Genomic DNA, 19,403 nt, shown 5'->3' with positions numbered 1-19,403 from the left:
TAGGCTGTTCTTTTTATAATGAGAGAGAAAGTGGGAGGGTAAAGAAGCGGAGAAAACAGGACAGGATATTAGGGGAGATGAAGAAATGACACCGGAGAGAAGAGAAGGGAAGTGAAATCAACACAGCCACAGAAAGTATAGCATTCCCCTAAAGCTTGCAAAGTTAACTCCAGGTAGCATACAGTCACCTGATTTCTAAACAGGTCCGAGGAGCCCTGGCAGCAGTCCCACCAGGTTCAGAATTTGTAACATGTCTACTCTGAAACCTTATTTTCTAGATCTCTTCTGGGTTCTTTGGCTTTCAGCATCCACCCCCACCACCCACATATGGGCCTGCCCCAGCCTGTGCCAGAGGCAGCAGATGGACACATGCTTTCTAATTATCACCATAGCCAGGTGTCCCTGGGCCTTCCCTGGTCATTCAAAGTAATTAATCTGTTATGTTCATTGCTGACAACTTGGAGTTTCCCAAAAGATGGATTCCTGGAAAATAAGGAAGAAAGCCATCTTTGCTGTATACAGAAACTACACTTAGGTCATCCTTTCCAGTATCCTGAACCACTTAGAAAGAAATAAGCTGAATAGATATTAAACAGTAACTTTTTAATTAGAATTGTTTCCCAACACAAGGGCTCTAAGGTGTCACTCTCTGAAGAATGGTGTCACCAATCACAGTAACTGAGCCAGCAAGGAAAGCGCTAACGAAATGTGCCTGAAAGAACTATGGATGTACAATCTCTTTTCTTGAACACACTACCCACTTCAGAGGCAGAGGCAGAGGCAGAGGCAGAGGCAGAGGCAGAGGCAGAGGCAGAGGCAGAGGCAGAGGCAGAGGCAGAGGCAGAGGCAGAGGCAGAGGCAGAGGCAGAGGCAGAGGCAGAGGCAGAGGCAGAGGCAGAGGCAGAGAGAAAAAGCAGATAAAACTTCTTAAGAGTGAGATTCACAGGGACCAGCAATCCTGCCCATGTCCACATGGCTGTGTGTTCTCCCTGATTAGCTTCCAAGAACTGCTCTAAAACTGCACATTGACAGGCTCCACTTGCCCCAGGCCCAGGTTCACTATCAACTTAAACCTAAGTATTTTTAAAGAGTTTTTGTTTGTTTGTTTGTCATTGTTGTTTGCTTTTGTTTTGTTTTCTTTGTGATCCAGAGTCCTGCTATGTAACCCAGGCTAGACTTAAATCCAGCCATCTTCAGCCTTAGACTCTGAAGTACTAGGATTCCAGGTGTTCACCATACCTGGCTTCAAGGGCAAGTTTGTGCTGGTTAGCTTTTTGTCAACTTGAAAAAAACTAGAGATTTCTGGAAAGAGTGAAACTCAACTGAGTTGGTCTGTAAGAAAGATTGTGGGTCACTTTCTTGATAAATGGTTGGCATGGAAAGGACCAGCCCATTGTGGGTTGTACTACCTCTGGGCAGGTGGTCATCGGTTGTATAAGAAAGCAAGCTGAGAAAACCATGAGGAGCAAGTCAGTAAGCATGGTTCCTCCAAAGCTTGTCCATCAGTTTCTGCCTCCAGTTTCCTGTCTCAAGTTTCTGCCCTGACTTGCTTTCATGTCAGTCTATAACCTAGACATTAAAATAAACCTTTTCCTTTCCAAGTTGCTTTGAGCTATAATGTTTATCACAACAACAAAAAATTAATTAAAACAGCAGTCAAGGTGAGAGTCTGGCAATGTGTGAACCAGATGAGTAGAAGAACGTCTCAATTCGCCAAAGTTAGGAGAAGTGAGAGAAATGGAGGGTGGGACTCTGTAGGGGGTGCTTCTGATGCTAAGGTCCTGCTCCCCAATTGGTTCTTGGTCAATCAAAAGATGCTAGGGTCCAAAAGCTGGGGGGAAGGAGAGGTGGGAATTCCAGGTCCCCACAGGCAGGCTAAGAGATGCAGAAAGAGGAAGGGGGATTTTGCCATGCTTTAGAGGGAAGAAAGATGAACAACCATGTAGGTCTTGGGCGGAGTGGACATTGACTGCTTCCCCAAGCAGGAGATTAGAAACACAACTAACTGGAGGGCAATTTTGGGTTGTTGAACGAGGAGAAGGTAATAGGGACACTAACCTAAGGGCAGATTAAGAGGTGCTGAACTAAGAGTATTGGGATGGGCATGCTAACAACAGGAGACAGAAGTTCCCAGCAATTGAGCCAAAAAGGCAGGCTGAAATTGAGCCATGTATGTCTGTGTTTTTATTCACTACAATATCTGAGTCAATATTCACTACATCTAGGGAGTCAGGAAGACTACAGTTCGATCCATCAGCTCACAGGGCCTATCAAAATTGACCCTACTTTTCATTATCTGAAAATTGGTTCTTGCTATCTGCTTCAGGTGACGTCTTATGGGTGCTGTCAAATGACTTCTGCTAATATAAATTCCTGAAGGACTTAATCACAGACCAGTTTTGATTTCCCTTCTTTAACTTGAAGACATGAAGCTATGTTCTTTGCTTGATTCCTATCTGCTTTAAAGATTAATTCATTTTGTTGTGATTACAGTCTCTTTAATCTGATATTCAATTCCTACTTCTAGATGTGTTTGTTTCTTACAAAAAACCCACCCGTGTCTGCATACAGCAAAGGAGCCCAGTGCACCCCACATTGTTCTTTAATTCCCATTTGTTTATGTCTATGTAGTTCTAACCACACAGAGGGAAATGGGGTTGCGTTAAGGTAAGAGAGATCATTTTAAATTTAGTAAGAAGCTATAAAGTCTCCATCAATCATTAGAAAATGTCAAGTGGGCCCATTAATCTGTTATGTTTACTAGATGGATCAGAATAAGAAATATAATGGAATTCAATGAATCTGTGGGCTCCTCTATTAAATCACCAAACACATAGCTTACCCGAGGTACCTCTAAACCTGCAATTGGTTTTTTGCAGTGGGGACAGTCTTGTGAACCGTTCGGTAACTTTGCAGAGTGCTGAATCTTCACCAAACAGGAAGTGGACACAGACTTTTGTCCCATAACTACTGTCAGGTAATACTTCTGGATATAAAGACGACCTTAATGGGCTTTACACATATACCAGCAGGAAGCTGATGTTCCTGATAGGAGTCCACAGAAAAGCAGCAAGGGAGAGCAAGAGCATGAGGTTTATTTTCAATGTCAGTCCCAACACACACTGGGCAAAGAGATCTGGGGCATAAAGAGTAGGAGGGGCCTGGGGATGTAGCTTAGTGGTCTAGCAAACTTAAGCCCTAGATTCAATCTCCACCACCACACAAGACCTGCATGGTGCATATCTCTCACCCTAGCCCTCAGCAGGTAGAGGCAGCAGAATCAGAAGTTCATCCTCAGCTATGTAGTGAATTTGAGGATAGCCTGGCCTATATAAAACCTCAAAACAAAACAAAATGCTGGATGGCAGTGGCAATGGTGTTAGCATATGACTTTAATCCCAGCACTTGGGAGGCAAAGGCAAGAGGATTACTGTAAGTTCAAGGCCAGCCTGGTCTACAGAGCGGGTTCCAGAACAGCCAGGGTTGTTACACAGAAAAATCTGGTCTTGAAAAAATAAAAAGGGGGGAGGGATATATGTTTGAAAATGTGCAGTTAACAGTCAGATCTGAGATCTTTTAGGCTACCTGATGAAGCCTTACGTGTTATCTCAGTACTAACCTCATCCTTAAGCATTCATTGCCCTGTTATTCTACAGAACTTCAGGGCCAATTTTGTTTCTATTTGAAAGCTTTTTTTCTGAGGGTGGCAGCAACTCTTTCCTTTGTTTCTGTATACCCATGCTTATTCTCTTATACTTTTTCTTTAGGCAGAATTATTTTGTTAACTAGTGGTGTGCAAGAAGTTATCTGGGGATCTTTTTGAGGAGTGTGGAGTCTCTTACCTAGTCAAGATCTGTTCCTCTTGCAGACCCAGACTGATGTCTCTTTAGAAAAAGTCTCATAAGCCAAATCAGAAGGGCCTAACAGAGATATAACATAGGGTTTCTTGCTTGAGAATTCAGGATTATTAAGCTGAGCAACCTGGCTGCCCCTTGTTTGAGCAATTCCTCTAAGCCACACTTGGGCTTCTAAGCTACAGAAGCTGGTGAGCTGACAGAAGGACAATGATGACCTGTTTCCCTATTTCGCTATTCCTTTCAGCATTTAAATACCTACCCAAGTCCCCTTCTCAGGAGATTGCCTTTTAAATAGTAGTGAGCATTCACTGTTGTGTCCCTGTCTTTAGATTAGTGTCCGTAAACATTGGTTGAGAAAATGAATGAGAGGTTGTGGTAAAGCAATGATTGTGCCTTCTTCAGACACCCATAAGCTTCTGGTGCAGTCAATACTCAGATGATCTTTTCACCCTACCCAGTTCAAGGAAATCTGTAAGTCAGTCCATGTCAGCATAAACTAGATATACCAAAGTCCCTTAGAAAAGTAACATCATGGCACAAGGCCCAAACAAGCAGAATCTGCCTTCCATTGGGCAGAATTGGGATGGGGGGGGTGGCATCAGAGCGGGCTGTCTTCCAGAAAGCATCAGTCAGTTTCTATTTCTAAACCATAGCACATTTACTACATAGAAATGGCCCCTACAGATAACTAGGACTTGGAAATACTTCTTGCCACCATGGTCTCTGAATCATCCTGGGAACTTCTAACTCCATAGCAACCGATAGGCTTTGATTATTCAAAGGCAAACTTGTAGTGCAGCCACTGGGAGAGCAAATAACACCAAAGTACTGGAAGAAAAACTCAATGTTTACCCTGTGCAGTGACATGGGCACCTTCAGCTAGGAGCAAACCCTTTTCAGAAGAGCCCATCTGTCGCAGGAGCCCATCCTGCCACTCCCTGCAGTCAGGAAGGCAGACTCCTCCTGTAGGCACCAAATACATTTTCTGTCCCTTACTCCAATATAATGGAGGGACACCTATGTAATCCTAAGACTTGAAAATCAAGTAAGGGACAGAGAAATAAGAAATGAGACTCAGCTTGGCTTGGTTAAAGTTGCTCAAACATCCCTCCAATCCTGCCAACACCAGCGGGTTGGCATACTGACTACTCAACCCCAAATAACGGGAAACAGAATTACCATGTCCTACATGCATGCTGTAACAATGTTCTCTTTCCTCATCTACTTAAACCTGTTTTATATCAACTACATCCAAATTGGCATTTACTCATGGGGAACATGATTTCAAAACATGCCCACCCCCTCACACTCTCTCCCAGTGTGTGTGTGTGTGTGTGTGTGTGTGTGTGTGTGTGTGTGTGTGTACTTCTGTGTGTGACTATGACCATGTCTGTGCCCTGGCACATGTGTGAAGATCCAGGGCAACCTCATGTGCTAGCCCCCCCTTCACCTAATCTTACCCTCTATTCACTACTACAGAGAGAGCTGGCCCTAATTACATCATGAGTCTTGATGTGCCCAAGTCATGAAAGGTATGACATGTCAAGAGTTCACAGTTAGGATATAAACCAAATCGAACAAATGAAAGTCCTTTCGGTAGTCAGCCTGTGACACACAGAAGAAAATCACAGCTGCAAAGGTATGACAGAGGGAGACATGCCCAAATCAGTATACTTGTGAGAAATTAGCACGTTTTTTGAAAGTCATTTTTAATAATAACAATTGAAGAATGTAATTTGTGAATTGGGACATTTTGAATGTTTGCATGTGAGTGGAAGACTTTATATGGATTCAAATTCAGTGGGCAGGTCACAGCCCTCCTGTGAATTAAGCTTGACCTTGTGGGTTTCCATACCATTCTGACCTGATCTCTGACAGGCTGTGGGGGTTTTGGTAGCCTCTCCATGTCTCAGATCCTTAACTGATAACAGTGGGGTCCATCTGCAGGCTGACGTGGTGAGGCATCCATATGGCAACACCTTCCTACCAAGAAGTAAAAAGCCAACAGCCGAATAACACTCGAAATGTATATAAGAAATACTCAAGTTAATTAAAAAAAAAAAAAGCCAACAGCCGAATGGAAGATCAGCAACTCCATTTTAAATCTATAAGAGACGTGAGTCCACAGGGCAAACCAATACCACGAATGGAGAGAGTGGTGGGCAAATACAGAGAATTACAACTTGGAGTAGAAAAACCACAGGGAGCAGTCTCTGTCTCCGTGGGGACCAACACCCTGAAAGAAGACCCATCCACAAATGACAAGTTGCTAGAGAGATAAAAAAAATATCCTAAGGGGATTCAGGTCTGGACATGATATCATTTAGTGAGTTTTCCCAAGTCCTCATATTGGACATCAGAGGAAAATTCTTTGTGTTTCTAGAATCTAAGAAACTTGAGGGGAGGAAAACCCCACTCTAGCTGGCTCTATCCATTTTGGGTAGGGTGAGTTAGTGGGAGGTCAGAGGAAGGTGTGGTAGGAGAGCTGATGTAGAGACTGAGAGGAACTGAGGAACTTTACAGTCCAGGGACAATAGCTCACTGGAAAGGCTGAGACTGTGTCCTTTGGCTGTAGAAAGCTTTCACTGACTACCCAGCCCAAACCTATGTTACTAATGACTCGTAACAAGTCTCTGGTACCTAATTTATCAAGCAAATATACAAGACAACAGAAAAGGTCACAGTTTAAAGAAGCAGCAACCATCTTAATCAGATTCAGGTAATGGCAAGAAACAGTGATCTAAGAATTGAAACTAACTATGGTACTTGGCCAAAGGCTCTGGTGAAAGGGCAGATGACACATAGAGAGAAAGTCCCTGTGATGAAAAACACTCACCGAAATGTAGACCACCTTTGGTGGCTCAAAAGTAAAATGGACACAGTTAAGGAAAGAATCCCTAAGCTTGAAGCCATATCAATAAAAGCAGGAGATGTGATGTCTTAACTGTCAACTTGGTAATATCCAGAATCATCTAGGAGACAAGCCTCCAAGCATACTTAGGTTAGCCTCTGGGCATGCTCATGGGAGATTATCTTGAATGGATTAATTGAGGTGTGAAGACCTTCCCACTGGGGCAGTGCTATTCTTTTGGTAGGGTCCTTGACCATATAAAAATGGAGAGCCATGGGGAAATCTGAGCACTGACATTCATCTGCTTTTGGTGTGGTTGTGACATAACGAGCTGCTTCAAGCATCTGCTGCCAAGATTTCCCCACCATACTGGACTGTACCTTGAATTATAAACCAAAATAAACTCTTCTTGTCTTAATTTGGTTTTGTCAGGGTACTTTATCACAGCAATAGGGAAAGAAACTAAGACAGGGAAGCATTCCAGTTTTATTGGTAAGAAGATATACTGTTGTCAAATACGTTGTCTCTCCCCGACTTGACCTCCAGATTGAATGTAATCTCATTCACAATTTCTAGTAAATTCTTTCGTGGTTATTGTTAGCCTATTCTAAAGTGCAGAAGCACATGACTGACAACCATTATCATAGCACCAATAGAAGAAAGCCACTAGAGAGAAGATGCTATCTATCTTCAAGATGTACTACTGTAAGGCTCAAGTAATTGAGACTATTTTGGTATTATGAGGAGCAAGAGAAGCCCAACTATGACTCAGAATAGATAGCCCAGAAATAGACCTATGGAAATGTAATCAACTAATTTTTGATAAAGGTTCAAAGGCAATAGGGTGAGGGGAAAGAAAACTTTCAAACAACTGGGGCTGATACAGACTGGACATGCACATTCAAGATAAAAGCAAACACTCTAGAGACAACTCTTTACTCTCCTCGAAAAATAACTCAGACCAAATACAGACCTAAATGTAAAACAATAACAGTCCAGTAAGATGTCTATCATAGGAGAAAACAGCAGTGGTTGTCCACAGTGATGAGTGTTGGAGCATCAACAAAGGCAAAGAAAAAGAACTCCATGCAAGAAGAGAACATTGATAAGCTGGGCTTCACTAAGTAAACCGTCTGTAAAAGACACTCCAAAGAGAAAGAACAGAGTGGAAGAAAAGACTTTTCAAAGATATACCTATTACTAAAAGCCTGGAGAACAAGACAAACTAATGTTTCCCACTCTCTCCCCTTTGTGTATGATACACAACTATTCTACCAATGATCTACATCCCTAGTCTAGAAGAATTTTTAAAATCCATAGCAAGAGCTGGAGAGACAGCTCAGTGGTTAAGAACAGCTGCTGTTGTTACAAGGACCTGGGTCTGGTGTCCAGCTCCTCACATAGCGGCTCACAGCTGCCTGTAACTCTCGTTCCAGGATCAGAAATCCTCTTTTTGTCGCTGTAGGCACAGCATGAATGTGATGCACTTAAATGCATGCAGACAAGACACTCAGACACATAAGATAAAAAATAAAAATAAAGACATCTTGATATTCAACAGCAGCAAAAACAAAAACAAAGAAAAACCCAGTTTAAAAAAATTGAACTAGAGACCTCACTAGATATCTCTCCTCTGAGGAAATATATGGGTATCAAATATGTATACGAGTAAGTGCTCCATATGACATGTCATAGGAAAATTTAGATTAAAACAAAGATATATCACTATGCACCTCTCAGAATAGCCAAAAGTAAAGAACTTTAACAATACCAAGTGTTGTGGAGGCTTTGGGGCAGGAGGAGCATTCATTCCTGAGGAGAACGAAAAACCATCTGGTTACCTCAAAAGGGTTTGGTAAGTTCCCACAAATCCAAGTATAGTCTTAAGATACACTATATGTTCCTTGGAATTAACCCCAAAGGCATGGAAACTTATCATTACAAAAATCTGCACAAGAATATTCAAAGCAGCATTGCCAACACTTGCAGCCAGTCAAGACATCATTTAAGGTGTGAGCACTAGTTATAGACCTGGAGCTATCATCTAGAACTAAAATGGAGTGAGCTGTCAAGCCATGGAAAGCCATGGAGGAGACTGAAGTGGCTGAGTGTGAAGAAGTGAGGCTGAGGGAGTGACATCTTGCAAGACTCCAGCTGGATGCCAACAGGGGGAAACCATGGGGACTACAAAGACCAGTGTTGTGTGGGTCTGCAAGGAAGAAGGGGTTGGCAGGGCAGAATGCAAGGCAGTGAAGCTACTCTGTAAGACATAGTTATGATGAACACAAGCCAAATTTTTTCAAAACTCACAGAAGGTACAAGAACAAGTGTGAACCCTAATGTAGACTATGGATGTGTGTGATTACCATGTTTCTACACGGACTCAACAGGACTTACAAATGTGCCACTCTGTGGGGATGTTGATAATGGAGGAAGCTGGGGATATAGATGGGAAATCTTTATACCTTCTTGCTTATTGCACTATGAATCTAAAAGTGCTCTGGAAGTCTAAGTCTGTGTAAAATACTATGCTGTAATTGACTTAATAAATATTCAATACATAATTAGATTCTCTGCTTACAAATCAATTACTACCATTAAAATTATCACTGTAAATAACCCTTACAGAATTGCTGGGGTACATTTATGAGTACTTTCATTTACAGGAGCATCTGTAACAAGAGGAAATGAAGGCCCAGAGTGGTTGAGAACCTGATTAAAACTTACATAGCACCGGCTGGTTTTGCCCAAAAGACTTAACTTAAAACTCCCTCTTCTTTCCACCATCTCTTCTCCTTCTGTGGCAAGGGGATATAAACAACTCTGTCTCCATCATCAAAGATGCTTTGTTTACATTCCAACCTTCCAAGTGGCATGATTGTGTATAAAGTAACTTTGATCAAAATACAGCACCTCCAGAGATGGGTGCTTTAAAAGGAGAGATGCTTAATTATTCGCCATCTAGTTCAGACTGGATAGAATCCTTTAAAGTTCTGAGGCAAGGTACTCATGAGGACAGGTAGGATGGCAGGACAGAGCACAGGACCCAGTGTTAGACCTCAGAGTCAACCAGTGACTCCCTGGGTTACTTCTCTGACATTGTAGTCAAGTTACTCAAGCCCTCTTCACCAGATTGAACAGGTTGATACAATGTGAGGTACTTAACTCTGAAAAATAAGAAGCCAATATGTTTCTTTCTAGTCCAACTGACACAAAGCTCTGTGTCTTACAAGCATATACCAAAGCACTCCACCTTTCTCAAAGCATCTTTTAGGATAAATGAACTTGAATAGACTCCCTCACTCTGCAGCACTTCTATTCCTCGAAACCATGAGCTAAAAAAAGAATCCAGAGATGCTCACTTGGGAACTCCAGCTCATCTCTCTCCTTTCAGAATAGTCAAAGGGTGATTTTTTTTCTTTTTTCTTTTCTAATCTCCTAAGACAATGCATCAAGACCAGAGGCTGACGCTGGCTAAACCAGTTGGCCAAGAGCTTGCTGTGAGATCATGACAAGCTAAATTCAACCCCCAACCAGGTATGGTAGTTAACACTCTAATTCCAGCACTGAGCAGGCAGAGCCTAGAGGATTCCTAGGGCTTTCTGGCTAGCTAACCTAGCCTACCACATGGAGATCTCTAGGCCAGTGAGAAATCATCTCTCAAAGAACCAACAAACCACAAAACCGGGCCAAGATAGACCTCACCTGGGGAATGACAGGCAAAGTTGATCCCTAGCCTCCATGTAGTCACAAGTACTTGCGTGCGTGGAGGGGAAGAAGAAAGACCCGCTGCCAGGGTGGTGGCCTCATCCTCACAAGTCAGTAAACAGCAAGTGCCCCATGCGTCCCCCTCAACCTTACCCCCCATCCTCAGAGGCAGCTAGCACATGAGGGACAAACTGAAGTCTGCCTGAGAGCCTAGAGATTGATGACGCAGACAACAGCCAATCAGGAACTCCCTTTTGGAGAACAGGCTTGCTTGGAACCAATGGGATAAGGATGGACAGTGTAAAGGGAGTTCTCCAAGAATTAATAAATGAGCTTGCTGCTGCATTCTCACCTGTTCCCTTAATCTGTGCCACTGGTCCTGTGCCGTCTCACCATCTCCAAAGGGGACGGAGGACTCAGACAACAACCCTTTACATTCCGGGCAAGCACTCCAAACTGAGCTCCATGTCCAGTCCTCATTTTTTCTCAACTACATCCCTAGGAGTATTTTGTCTAACATCAGAATGTTCTAATTCATATTCACCCCCCGACACTCGACACTCTGAAGATAAAGAAGCTCTATTCCCCAAACAGCTAAGGTGGAGGGAGGCTCTTTTGTCTCCTTCTGCTTCCAGAAAGCCTAAAGTCAAACTGGCAACTTTCCAGTCGGGGGTTAGAACAATCACTTTGACACAGCCTCAATCTTCCCAGGGGAACAAAGAAAGACATTCAAGTAACCATGCATCATTTAAAGTCGGGGCTCTGTTCTCAGGAACATATGTGAGATTTTTGTTGTGTAAATACCCTGCATTTATAGTGACAGCGGTGACAGCTCACTGTAATGCAATCCTAAGGGACTAGCATTATTATGTTGCTCACGGTTATACTGCCCTTATTTTATGCCACACAAAGCAGGATTAAAAAGTCTGACTGGCAACCTGCTCACCACAGAATAAGACCCAAGAATAAACAGAATAAGGTTAAAAGTAAAACACCTGATTAAAGTCCTCAAGGAGAATAACACTGACTACTGAAACGGGGGGAAATACTAAAACAAATGGAAACCTGTCCAGAAAGAAATCTGAGATGTTAGATATGAGACAGGCAACCCTTTAAGGTAGCAATAAAAATATTAGAAGAACTCAAGTCCAGGACATCTTTTAGAAAGCTGGGTACAAGGTGAAGTCATGGAAAACAAATTGAGAATGGGCTTCAAGGTTCCATCAAAGTAAATTTCCAAATAAGAAGAAAACCATAGATTCAGAAAGCTGAAGAAGAAGTAAATAAAAACAATGAGTAAAAAACAGACAAAGGAAAAGGGCCACATGCACGCACGTGCACATACGTGCACAGGTATACATGGTCATATGCATGTGAGAAGCCATGGCCCTAGTTTACTGTTAGCTTTGTAGTGAAAACACTTGTTTAGATGGTAATATTACAGGCTTCAACTATTGATTTTATACAATACCGCTACATAATTTTAATGGAGGGATGAATAAAAAAGAATTATGTAGAAAGAATTGTCATCTTTCCCAGAAAGACAATAAATGAAAAGTATATATACATATATATATTTCCTCTAGAGAAAAGTATATATATATATATATTTCCTCTAGAGAGAGGGAAGGGAGTACAAGCTTTTCTTTCTTGGCCTTATGACATTGGTGACTTTTCAAAAGTATGAATGTGTGTCACATTCACCAAAAATACACTTTTAATAGACAAAGTTAAATATTTACACTTCTATAGGATGCAGTCAAAACAGGGGGCTTTAAATACATGGCTCAAATTGATATGTACCCTTAAACTAAATGATCATAAAACACCTTAGACACAGACATTTACACAGTCTTAAACACATATTTTCTTTTCCATAGTTTAACCGCTTCAAATCTCAGAAGAGTCAAGCACCATTGCTTTGACCTTAAGTGACCTCCGGTCATCTGACAGGTCTTCCCATTTCTCTGATTTACCACAGGAACAAATGAAGTATTTGGTGGGGGTCGGAGGGAGCTAATTATTTCATAACTGATCAAAACCTTAATCTCTATATCAAATGCTTTGGTCTAATCAGCAATATCTATTGTTTCTAATACTAAACATAACACTTGTTAAACACACAGATGAAGCAGAACATTTTTCTCTCCTAATAAAGGTAATTTACATGTATGTTTTTTGTCTGCGTATATGTCTATACAGCATGTGCATAGGTGTATACACACAGATGCCAGCATAGGGTACTGGATCATCTGGAACTGGTGTTACAAATGGTTGAAACTTGCTGTGTGGCTGCAGGAAACCTAGCCTGGGTCCTCTGAAGAGCAGCCAGTGCTGCTAATTGCTGAGCCACCTGGCCAACCCTGACTTGAAGCATGTTTTTAAAATGTATATCCATAAAGTCATAAACTATAGTCTCCATCTGTAATGACTCTGTATCTCCTCACAATTTTCTCTGACGTGAAGATTTTCTCTAAAACCCTACTCTAATAACATCTGAACCAAACAGATTTAGGCTTAGAGATGAGAAACACAGGTGAGCACGGGTGGAAACTGATCATTTGTATTCACTTGTTGTAGCTTAGCTTTTAAAACAGGCAAATTGATTTGACAAAAAACCAATTCCAACACAGCACTTAGGTAGAATAATTGGCTTACCTCTGTTGGTTTATAGCAGTCTACAAGAGCTTCCTAGAATTAAATACACAGAAAGTCAGGATTTTTTTAAATTCATCATCTTAAAGGTGAAATTAAAAAGTCATTTTTTAATTTAAATTATTTTATCTCAAATTTTGTGTGTGTGTGTGTGTGTGTGTGTGTGTGTGTGTGTGTGTGTGATATGTACACATGAATGCAGGATCCATGAGGGGAGGATGTTCAATGTCCCAGGGAGCTGGAGTTATGGACAGTTTGTGAGCCCACTGACTTGGGTGCTAGGAATAGAACTCTAGCTCTCTGGAAGAGCGCCAAGTGCTCTTAACTACCGAACTTTCTCTCCAGCTCCCTCATTTCAACCTTAAATCATATTTTACAATGGTCTGTCAAGGATTACTACTGACTATCTACAGTCACATTTTATCTCATTGGATGTAGAAATCAATAAATACATATCTAAGAATATTATTTTAAATAAGTTATATTTAGAAGATCCAGTTGGTCAGCTAAGATATAAAAGTGCCACTCATGTTTTGTCCTTATGTATGTATGTATGTATGTGCACATATACATATATACATACACATATGCATACATAAACATACTACATAGAGTTTTTGGAAAACAAAAATTTGCTTTTGTGCTATGATAGCTTTGAAAATCAAATATAACCCTCACTAAATTATAAATGACTCACTGATCACAGCTTGCTTTAAAGGATGACATTTTCCCTCTTTCTGTACACACACTCATGTGCACACTTACACCCTTCCCTTTGGATTACCTACCTGGCTCATATTAAACCAGACATACTTAAAGCTGACCCCTGCCTGTGCAAGATGGTGGCAACCATCCTGGACATGGAGAGAGAGAGGGCTCTGGCCATGATTCAGCCATAGTTGGTTTTATCTTCTTGTCACTCACATGGGAGCCAGGCAGAGAGGGACTCAGAGGACAACTAAAATGCCCCTTTCAAGTTCTCAACTGACTTTTTAAATGTCATTTTATTTCTATAGAACTGATGTCTGCTTTATCGTTTCTTTTTTATTGTCAAGGGGCAGGCATGGTGACACAAGCCTTTAATCCCAGCACTCAGGAGAAGGCAGAAGTAGGCAGATCTCTGTGAGTTTGAGGCCAGCCTGGTCTACAAAGTGAGTTCCAGGATAGCCAAGGTTACACAAAGAAATCATGTTTTGAAAAACAAAACACCAAAAAAAAAAAACAAAACAAAAAAACCCTTCCTATTGTCTCCCAATGAAATCTACACACAAGGAATAATCATTAGAACTCTCAGGGCACTCTTAATCATGAACACATTAATTACATTGATGAAGTAAAATGGTCATTTTGATCGGCTCCAGTCACCATGTACCATTGAGCATAAACAACAACCACAGGTCACAGGTTAATCAGTTTTCGAAACTGCTCAGTACAGATTGAGACAAGACCTCCTGTGGGGAAATCTGGGTTGTATTGCTGTTTGCTAAGAAACATTAGGCACCTTGAGCACCACTATTCCATCAGAATATAATCAGGTGAGTACCTAATAAAAGGTATTTTACTAAACACAATCACATTCCAAACAAATCTAATTCTAGCAACTGCTTTCAAAAATGATTTAATCCGGGTTGGGGATTTAGCTCAGTGGTAGAGCGCTTGCCTAGCAAGCGCAAGGCCCTGGGTTCGGTCCCCAGCTCCGGAAAAAAAAAAAAGGAGAAAAATGATTTACTACACATGGTTGTAAAGTGAGAGCCCAGCCCAGGGCTTGGATATTCCCAGGTCTGGCTCAGTCTCTCTCCTTATCACTTGCCTGCATGGTACTTCTGCCTTTCCTGGAGATTGACCTTTCAAGATGGAACTGACCCTGTCTCCCTGAATAATAAGGTTTGGGATCACTGTCCCAGAAGGTTCCTGGAAAACAGTTGTCAACAGCTGTTTTATTATCAGGTTTACATCAGATGCTAGCACCAATGCTTTCTGTTCTGCTAAATGCCACTGTTCAAGTCCTGCGGACTGCCAATGCCCCCACCACACAGCATCAGTTGGTGCCCAGGCTTTGGAGACCCAAGTGGACTCAAACCCCCATGATGAGGACAACCTAGGCTTTGAAAGCTGTTTACCTGTAATTTTGAAGCTCTTTCCTCCTCACTGTCAGCATCAAGAAGATCATCAATATCAATTTCTACATCTGGCATTTCTTCTTCCTGGGGGAGGAAATGTGAATAAAGGCTTTACTGTAGGGAAAAACTAAGTACAGCGCGCTAACCCAATCGAGTTAAATACAGGACTGACTATCCATCCAGAAGCCAGGGTAGGGGTGGGGTTTGGGGGGCATGGTGGATAAGAAGGGGAAAGTAAGACTGGAGGAATGGGGGTGGAGTATGGAGAAGAATGATGAAGAAAGGGGGATAGAAATGAGAGATGGGAAGGAAGAGGAAAAAGGAAAAGAGGAACGAGAGGGAACAAAGGCACATGACCATCACATTCTGCTCCTAACAGTAATCACACCTATGGTTACATCATGGTACATTGTTAGAGTTCTGAAAAGGTGGGAATTACAGTTTCTGATCCATATCTACTCTTCTCTTGCTGACTATACCAGTCTTTACTGTAGGCCACATCTCTCTTCACAGCTCCTGGTCTGTATAAAACCTGATGCCACCACAGGGTTTTGGTCAGAAGCATCACTTAATCAGACACTGATTCCTGGAAGATGTGTAATCTAAGGCCCAAGAGAGTTCTAAGAAACATACTCTTTCCGCAAGAGAATCCGTCATTTCCTCTGAGTGCAGGCTGAGGAAGGATGGAACCCTGGATGTTGCTGGTCATTGCTTGCTGCTTTGAAAGGGGCTGAGTTTAGGACAGTGGTCACAGGACAGGTTGGGGGAAGGGAGTTGGGAGACAGGTACAGCAGGATAGTCTCTTCTAAAAAAACATAACAAAAGGACAAGAGGGTTGTAGAAAGGGGTGGGGCTGGGAGGAGTGGAAGTGGGGAGAGATGGGAGTGAATGTGGTTATGCTGTTGCATGAGATTCTCTAAGAAATAATAAAAGTATTTTTAAAGCAGATTCTAGGTAAAACCACTTAGCCACCAGGTCAAAGCACATTTGAGTAGATCGTTGACATTGTTTCAGCCAATTTGGGTTGAGCCATCAAAAACATCTAGTCCAGAAGAGGAGGCAAGACAGGTGAAAGACCTTACTGGTTTGGAAACTGAATATCCAGCACTCAGTGGCCCTCTGTTCTGTCATTTGAGTCTTCCCTTTATATCTTCCAATGTAAAAATAAACCAGTCTCTGACAGAAGTCTGCAACTTTGTGCTTTATCTTGACCCATGCATTCACCAGCTGCCTGACTCTGCTAAGTCCCAGCAAGAGCTGAAGGGTGTCAGCAGTAGCTGGAAAGAAAACTACATGGGAAGACAACCAGGGTCACCCAGCCTTAGCTGCTCCATGTAAATTAACTGCCTGGTCTTGAACCTGCTGTAAGGGTGACATTCTCAACGTTTCCAACAATCTGATTGTGTGTATATTTGAAGTCATGGCAGAAAGGAATGCTGGCAGGGGAGTTTTGTTGTTATCGGGGCCCCTAAACAGATTAGATTAGGAGTAGAGGTGTAGACTGCCAGATTCTCTACAGTGAACGGACCAATGAGATTCCAAACACCAGCAATGAAACCCCTGGCTTACAGAATAACATGCAGAGACCAGAGGGGCAGAGGGTGCTGTGGGAGCCATGGACTGGTGAATCATCCACAGGTTGATCATTTACTCTTTAGGCATCCTCAGGACAAGGGGCCCCTTGTGTGTTTCAGAAAGTGAAGCTGAAGATGAATTCAGCTGCCATCCATAGTTCAGCACAGCAACTTCTCAATCAGTACCTTGAAAGGCAAGAACACCATTGCAGGTCTCAGCTGGCACCACTCAAGAAAAGCCACACAAGATAGACCCTGAGTTTCGATCTAATCTACAGATAGCACAGCCTCCCTCTCACCCTTACCCCACTCTTCCCTTGAACAGATCTCTGGGTTCAGTATTTATCCTCTGTGGACACCAAGCATTTGTTCATGCTGGGGCTTTGTGAAATCAAGGAAGATGGTATAGACTCTGCTCAAGAAATGGGAGCCTCGGGCTGGAGAGATGGCTCAGTGGTTAAGAGCTCTGACTACTCTTCCAGAGGTCCTGAGTTCAATTCCCAACAACCACATGGTGGCTCACAACCATCTGTAAAGAGATCCGATGCCCTCTTCTGGTGTATCTGAAGACAGCTACAGTGTACTTATATATAATAAATGAATAAATCTTAAAAAAAAAAAAAAAGAAATGGGAGCCTCTTCTGATCTAGGAGGAGTCAAAGGCACAGTCAATAATGACTACCTTCTCAGCAGAGTACAGAAGTGGGGTCCTTCCCCCTCAAAAAAATCACAGGAAGAGCTTAGATGCTGAGCCAAGCTTTATCAAACCAGCTTGGCCTTGTGTGATAATGTTTGCCCCAGTCAGAGGGCACCTCAGCCAGGTGTCCTCTCATTAGGAATGCACAGGGCTGTGGCTCTCTTTTAGCTACTGTTCTTGCTCTGTTTCCCTAAACTAGAAAGGCTGACTAATGCGGTGAGCATGAATGGTACTTAAATCCCTCATGATGAGATTCAGAGTTGGATTAGTGTCTCATTCGCACCAACCACATTTTAAGTGCTTGAGCACATTTCACACAGCACAGTGAGAGGCTTCTACACTAGATGTTGAGCATTTTGATATTACAGAAGGCCCTGATGGGCAGCACAACCATACAGCCACTAACTCTCTGGACTAGAGTCAGGAAACCAAGTCTCCATCTTAAAAAGCCTTAATCTGAAAAGAGATTAAGAGGAGCAGGGGAAATGCTGTGTCTTAAGGTCACTCCCAGGTCACTCCTGAGGTCATGTGGCTGGGAAACTCAGCTCCTGTTGCAAGAGGCTGATACACGACTGACTGAGTAATAATCACAGCCACTGCAGGTAGCCACAGAGTCTCTGCCTGACCAGCTGCTTCAGAGGCCTGGGGCAGGCAAGCACAGCCTGTGCAAAGAATGGGGCTTTCAAAGGCTGGCAGTTTTGCATGCCTGGAGGCTCTCTTTAGCTCTGGACACCAGTTGCTCTGATCCCAGATCCACAGACCTAATAATTTACAGGATAGTGAAGGATCCCACAGTCTACGGTAGCTTAACCAGAGTGGCTGCCTTTGGGTATTTGCCTCACATTGAAAATGTGTCCCCATACAGTGGCTCTGGTATCAAGAAGTGAATCAAAGTGTCAAGAAGTGGTCTTCAGAATGCTGGAGAATGTTAGCTCTTAGCATCTTTAGGCAAGCATTCTCCTACTGGTACTGAGACTATGACCCCATATGATTCCAGAGGAAAGTCCCAGTGGGATAGAAATGATTCTCAGAGAGACTTATGTTCTTCTTTCAGCTATTAGGATACTATTTTCTTTTTTTTCAAATATAAAATTAGTGCATTTGGCAGGAATTCAAGAGCACAAGCTGAATCTGACCTCCAAAAAAATATACGAAAGGTTCCATTTGTCCCCTGTCACAGGAATGGACCACAGAACAAAATCCTGATGGATGGGTTCTATTCTGTGGTTTCTGGGGGTATATTCTACCACCCACAAACACCTCAAAGATGCTTTCCTTTTTAAAAGTTAGAGATCTCTAAAACATGCCACATGCTTTCTCAGTCTGGGCTCAAAAGCAATCTCTGTAACAGAGGAAGCAGCTTGGGTCCCAGATCCCTTCCCCCAGAGTAAAGAACGAACAAATAAAAACCATCTAGCCTGTCTATCAGTGAAACTTAAGTATGCCCTACCCTTGCCTCATGGCTTTCCATAAACTGTAAGATCACATTAAACTGTAAGTCACAGAGTGGGGGAGAATTAGGTAACACCACCTCCTGCAAGTTGGCCAAACTGTAATCCCTGATATAAAAATCAAACAAAGAAAAAAAACTCAATTAAAAAAAAAACCACCAAGAAGTAGAAGCAGGAAAAATGAACTTGGACAGTCACAAGCTGAAGTCACTCTGACTTGCTGAGAACACGGCCACTGAAGACCCCTGACTTGCTGAGAACATGGCCACTGAAGGCCCCTGACTTGCTGAGAACACGGCCACTGAAGGCCCCTGACTTGCTGAGAACATGGCCACTGAAGGCCCCTGACTTGCTGAGAACACGGCCACTGAAGGCCCCTGACTTGCTGAGAACATGGCCACTGAAGGCCCCTGACTTGCTGAGAACACGGCCACTGAAGGCCCCTGACTTGCTGAGAACATGGCCACTGAAGGCCCCTGACTTGCTGAGA

The 19,403-nt window shown here is 42.6% G+C and overlaps 1 protein-coding gene across 4 annotated transcripts in view; it reads right to left on the bottom strand.

The window, feature by feature from the left end:
- Nucleotides 1–19,403, bottom strand: part of Ppp1r14c (protein phosphatase 1, regulatory (inhibitor) subunit 14c) — a 180,678-nt gene that overhangs the window by 95,172 nt on the left and 66,103 nt on the right. For all 4 annotated transcript variants that reach the window (XR_010057354.1, XM_063273005.1, NM_133425.3 and 1 more), the window contains exons 2-3: nucleotides 15,192–15,275; nucleotides 13,075–13,107 (exon numbers count right to left, since the gene is read on the bottom strand). Coding sequence is in view for 3 of the 4 variants with exons in the window: in XM_063273005.1 (XP_063129075.1) it covers nucleotides 13,075–13,107; nucleotides 15,192–15,275 (117 nt within the window). In the remaining variant the exon portion in view is untranslated. The remainder of the gene's footprint in view (nucleotides 1–13,074; nucleotides 13,108–15,191; nucleotides 15,276–19,403) is intronic.

The sequence above is a fragment of the Rattus norvegicus genome, chromosome 1 (genome assembly GCF_036323735.1).
Source record: "Rattus norvegicus strain BN/NHsdMcwi chromosome 1, GRCr8, whole genome shotgun sequence".
NCBI classification, from domain to species: Eukaryota; Metazoa; Chordata; class Mammalia; order Rodentia; family Muridae; genus Rattus; species Rattus norvegicus.
This window is presented reverse-complemented; position numbering and strand designations above follow the sequence as displayed.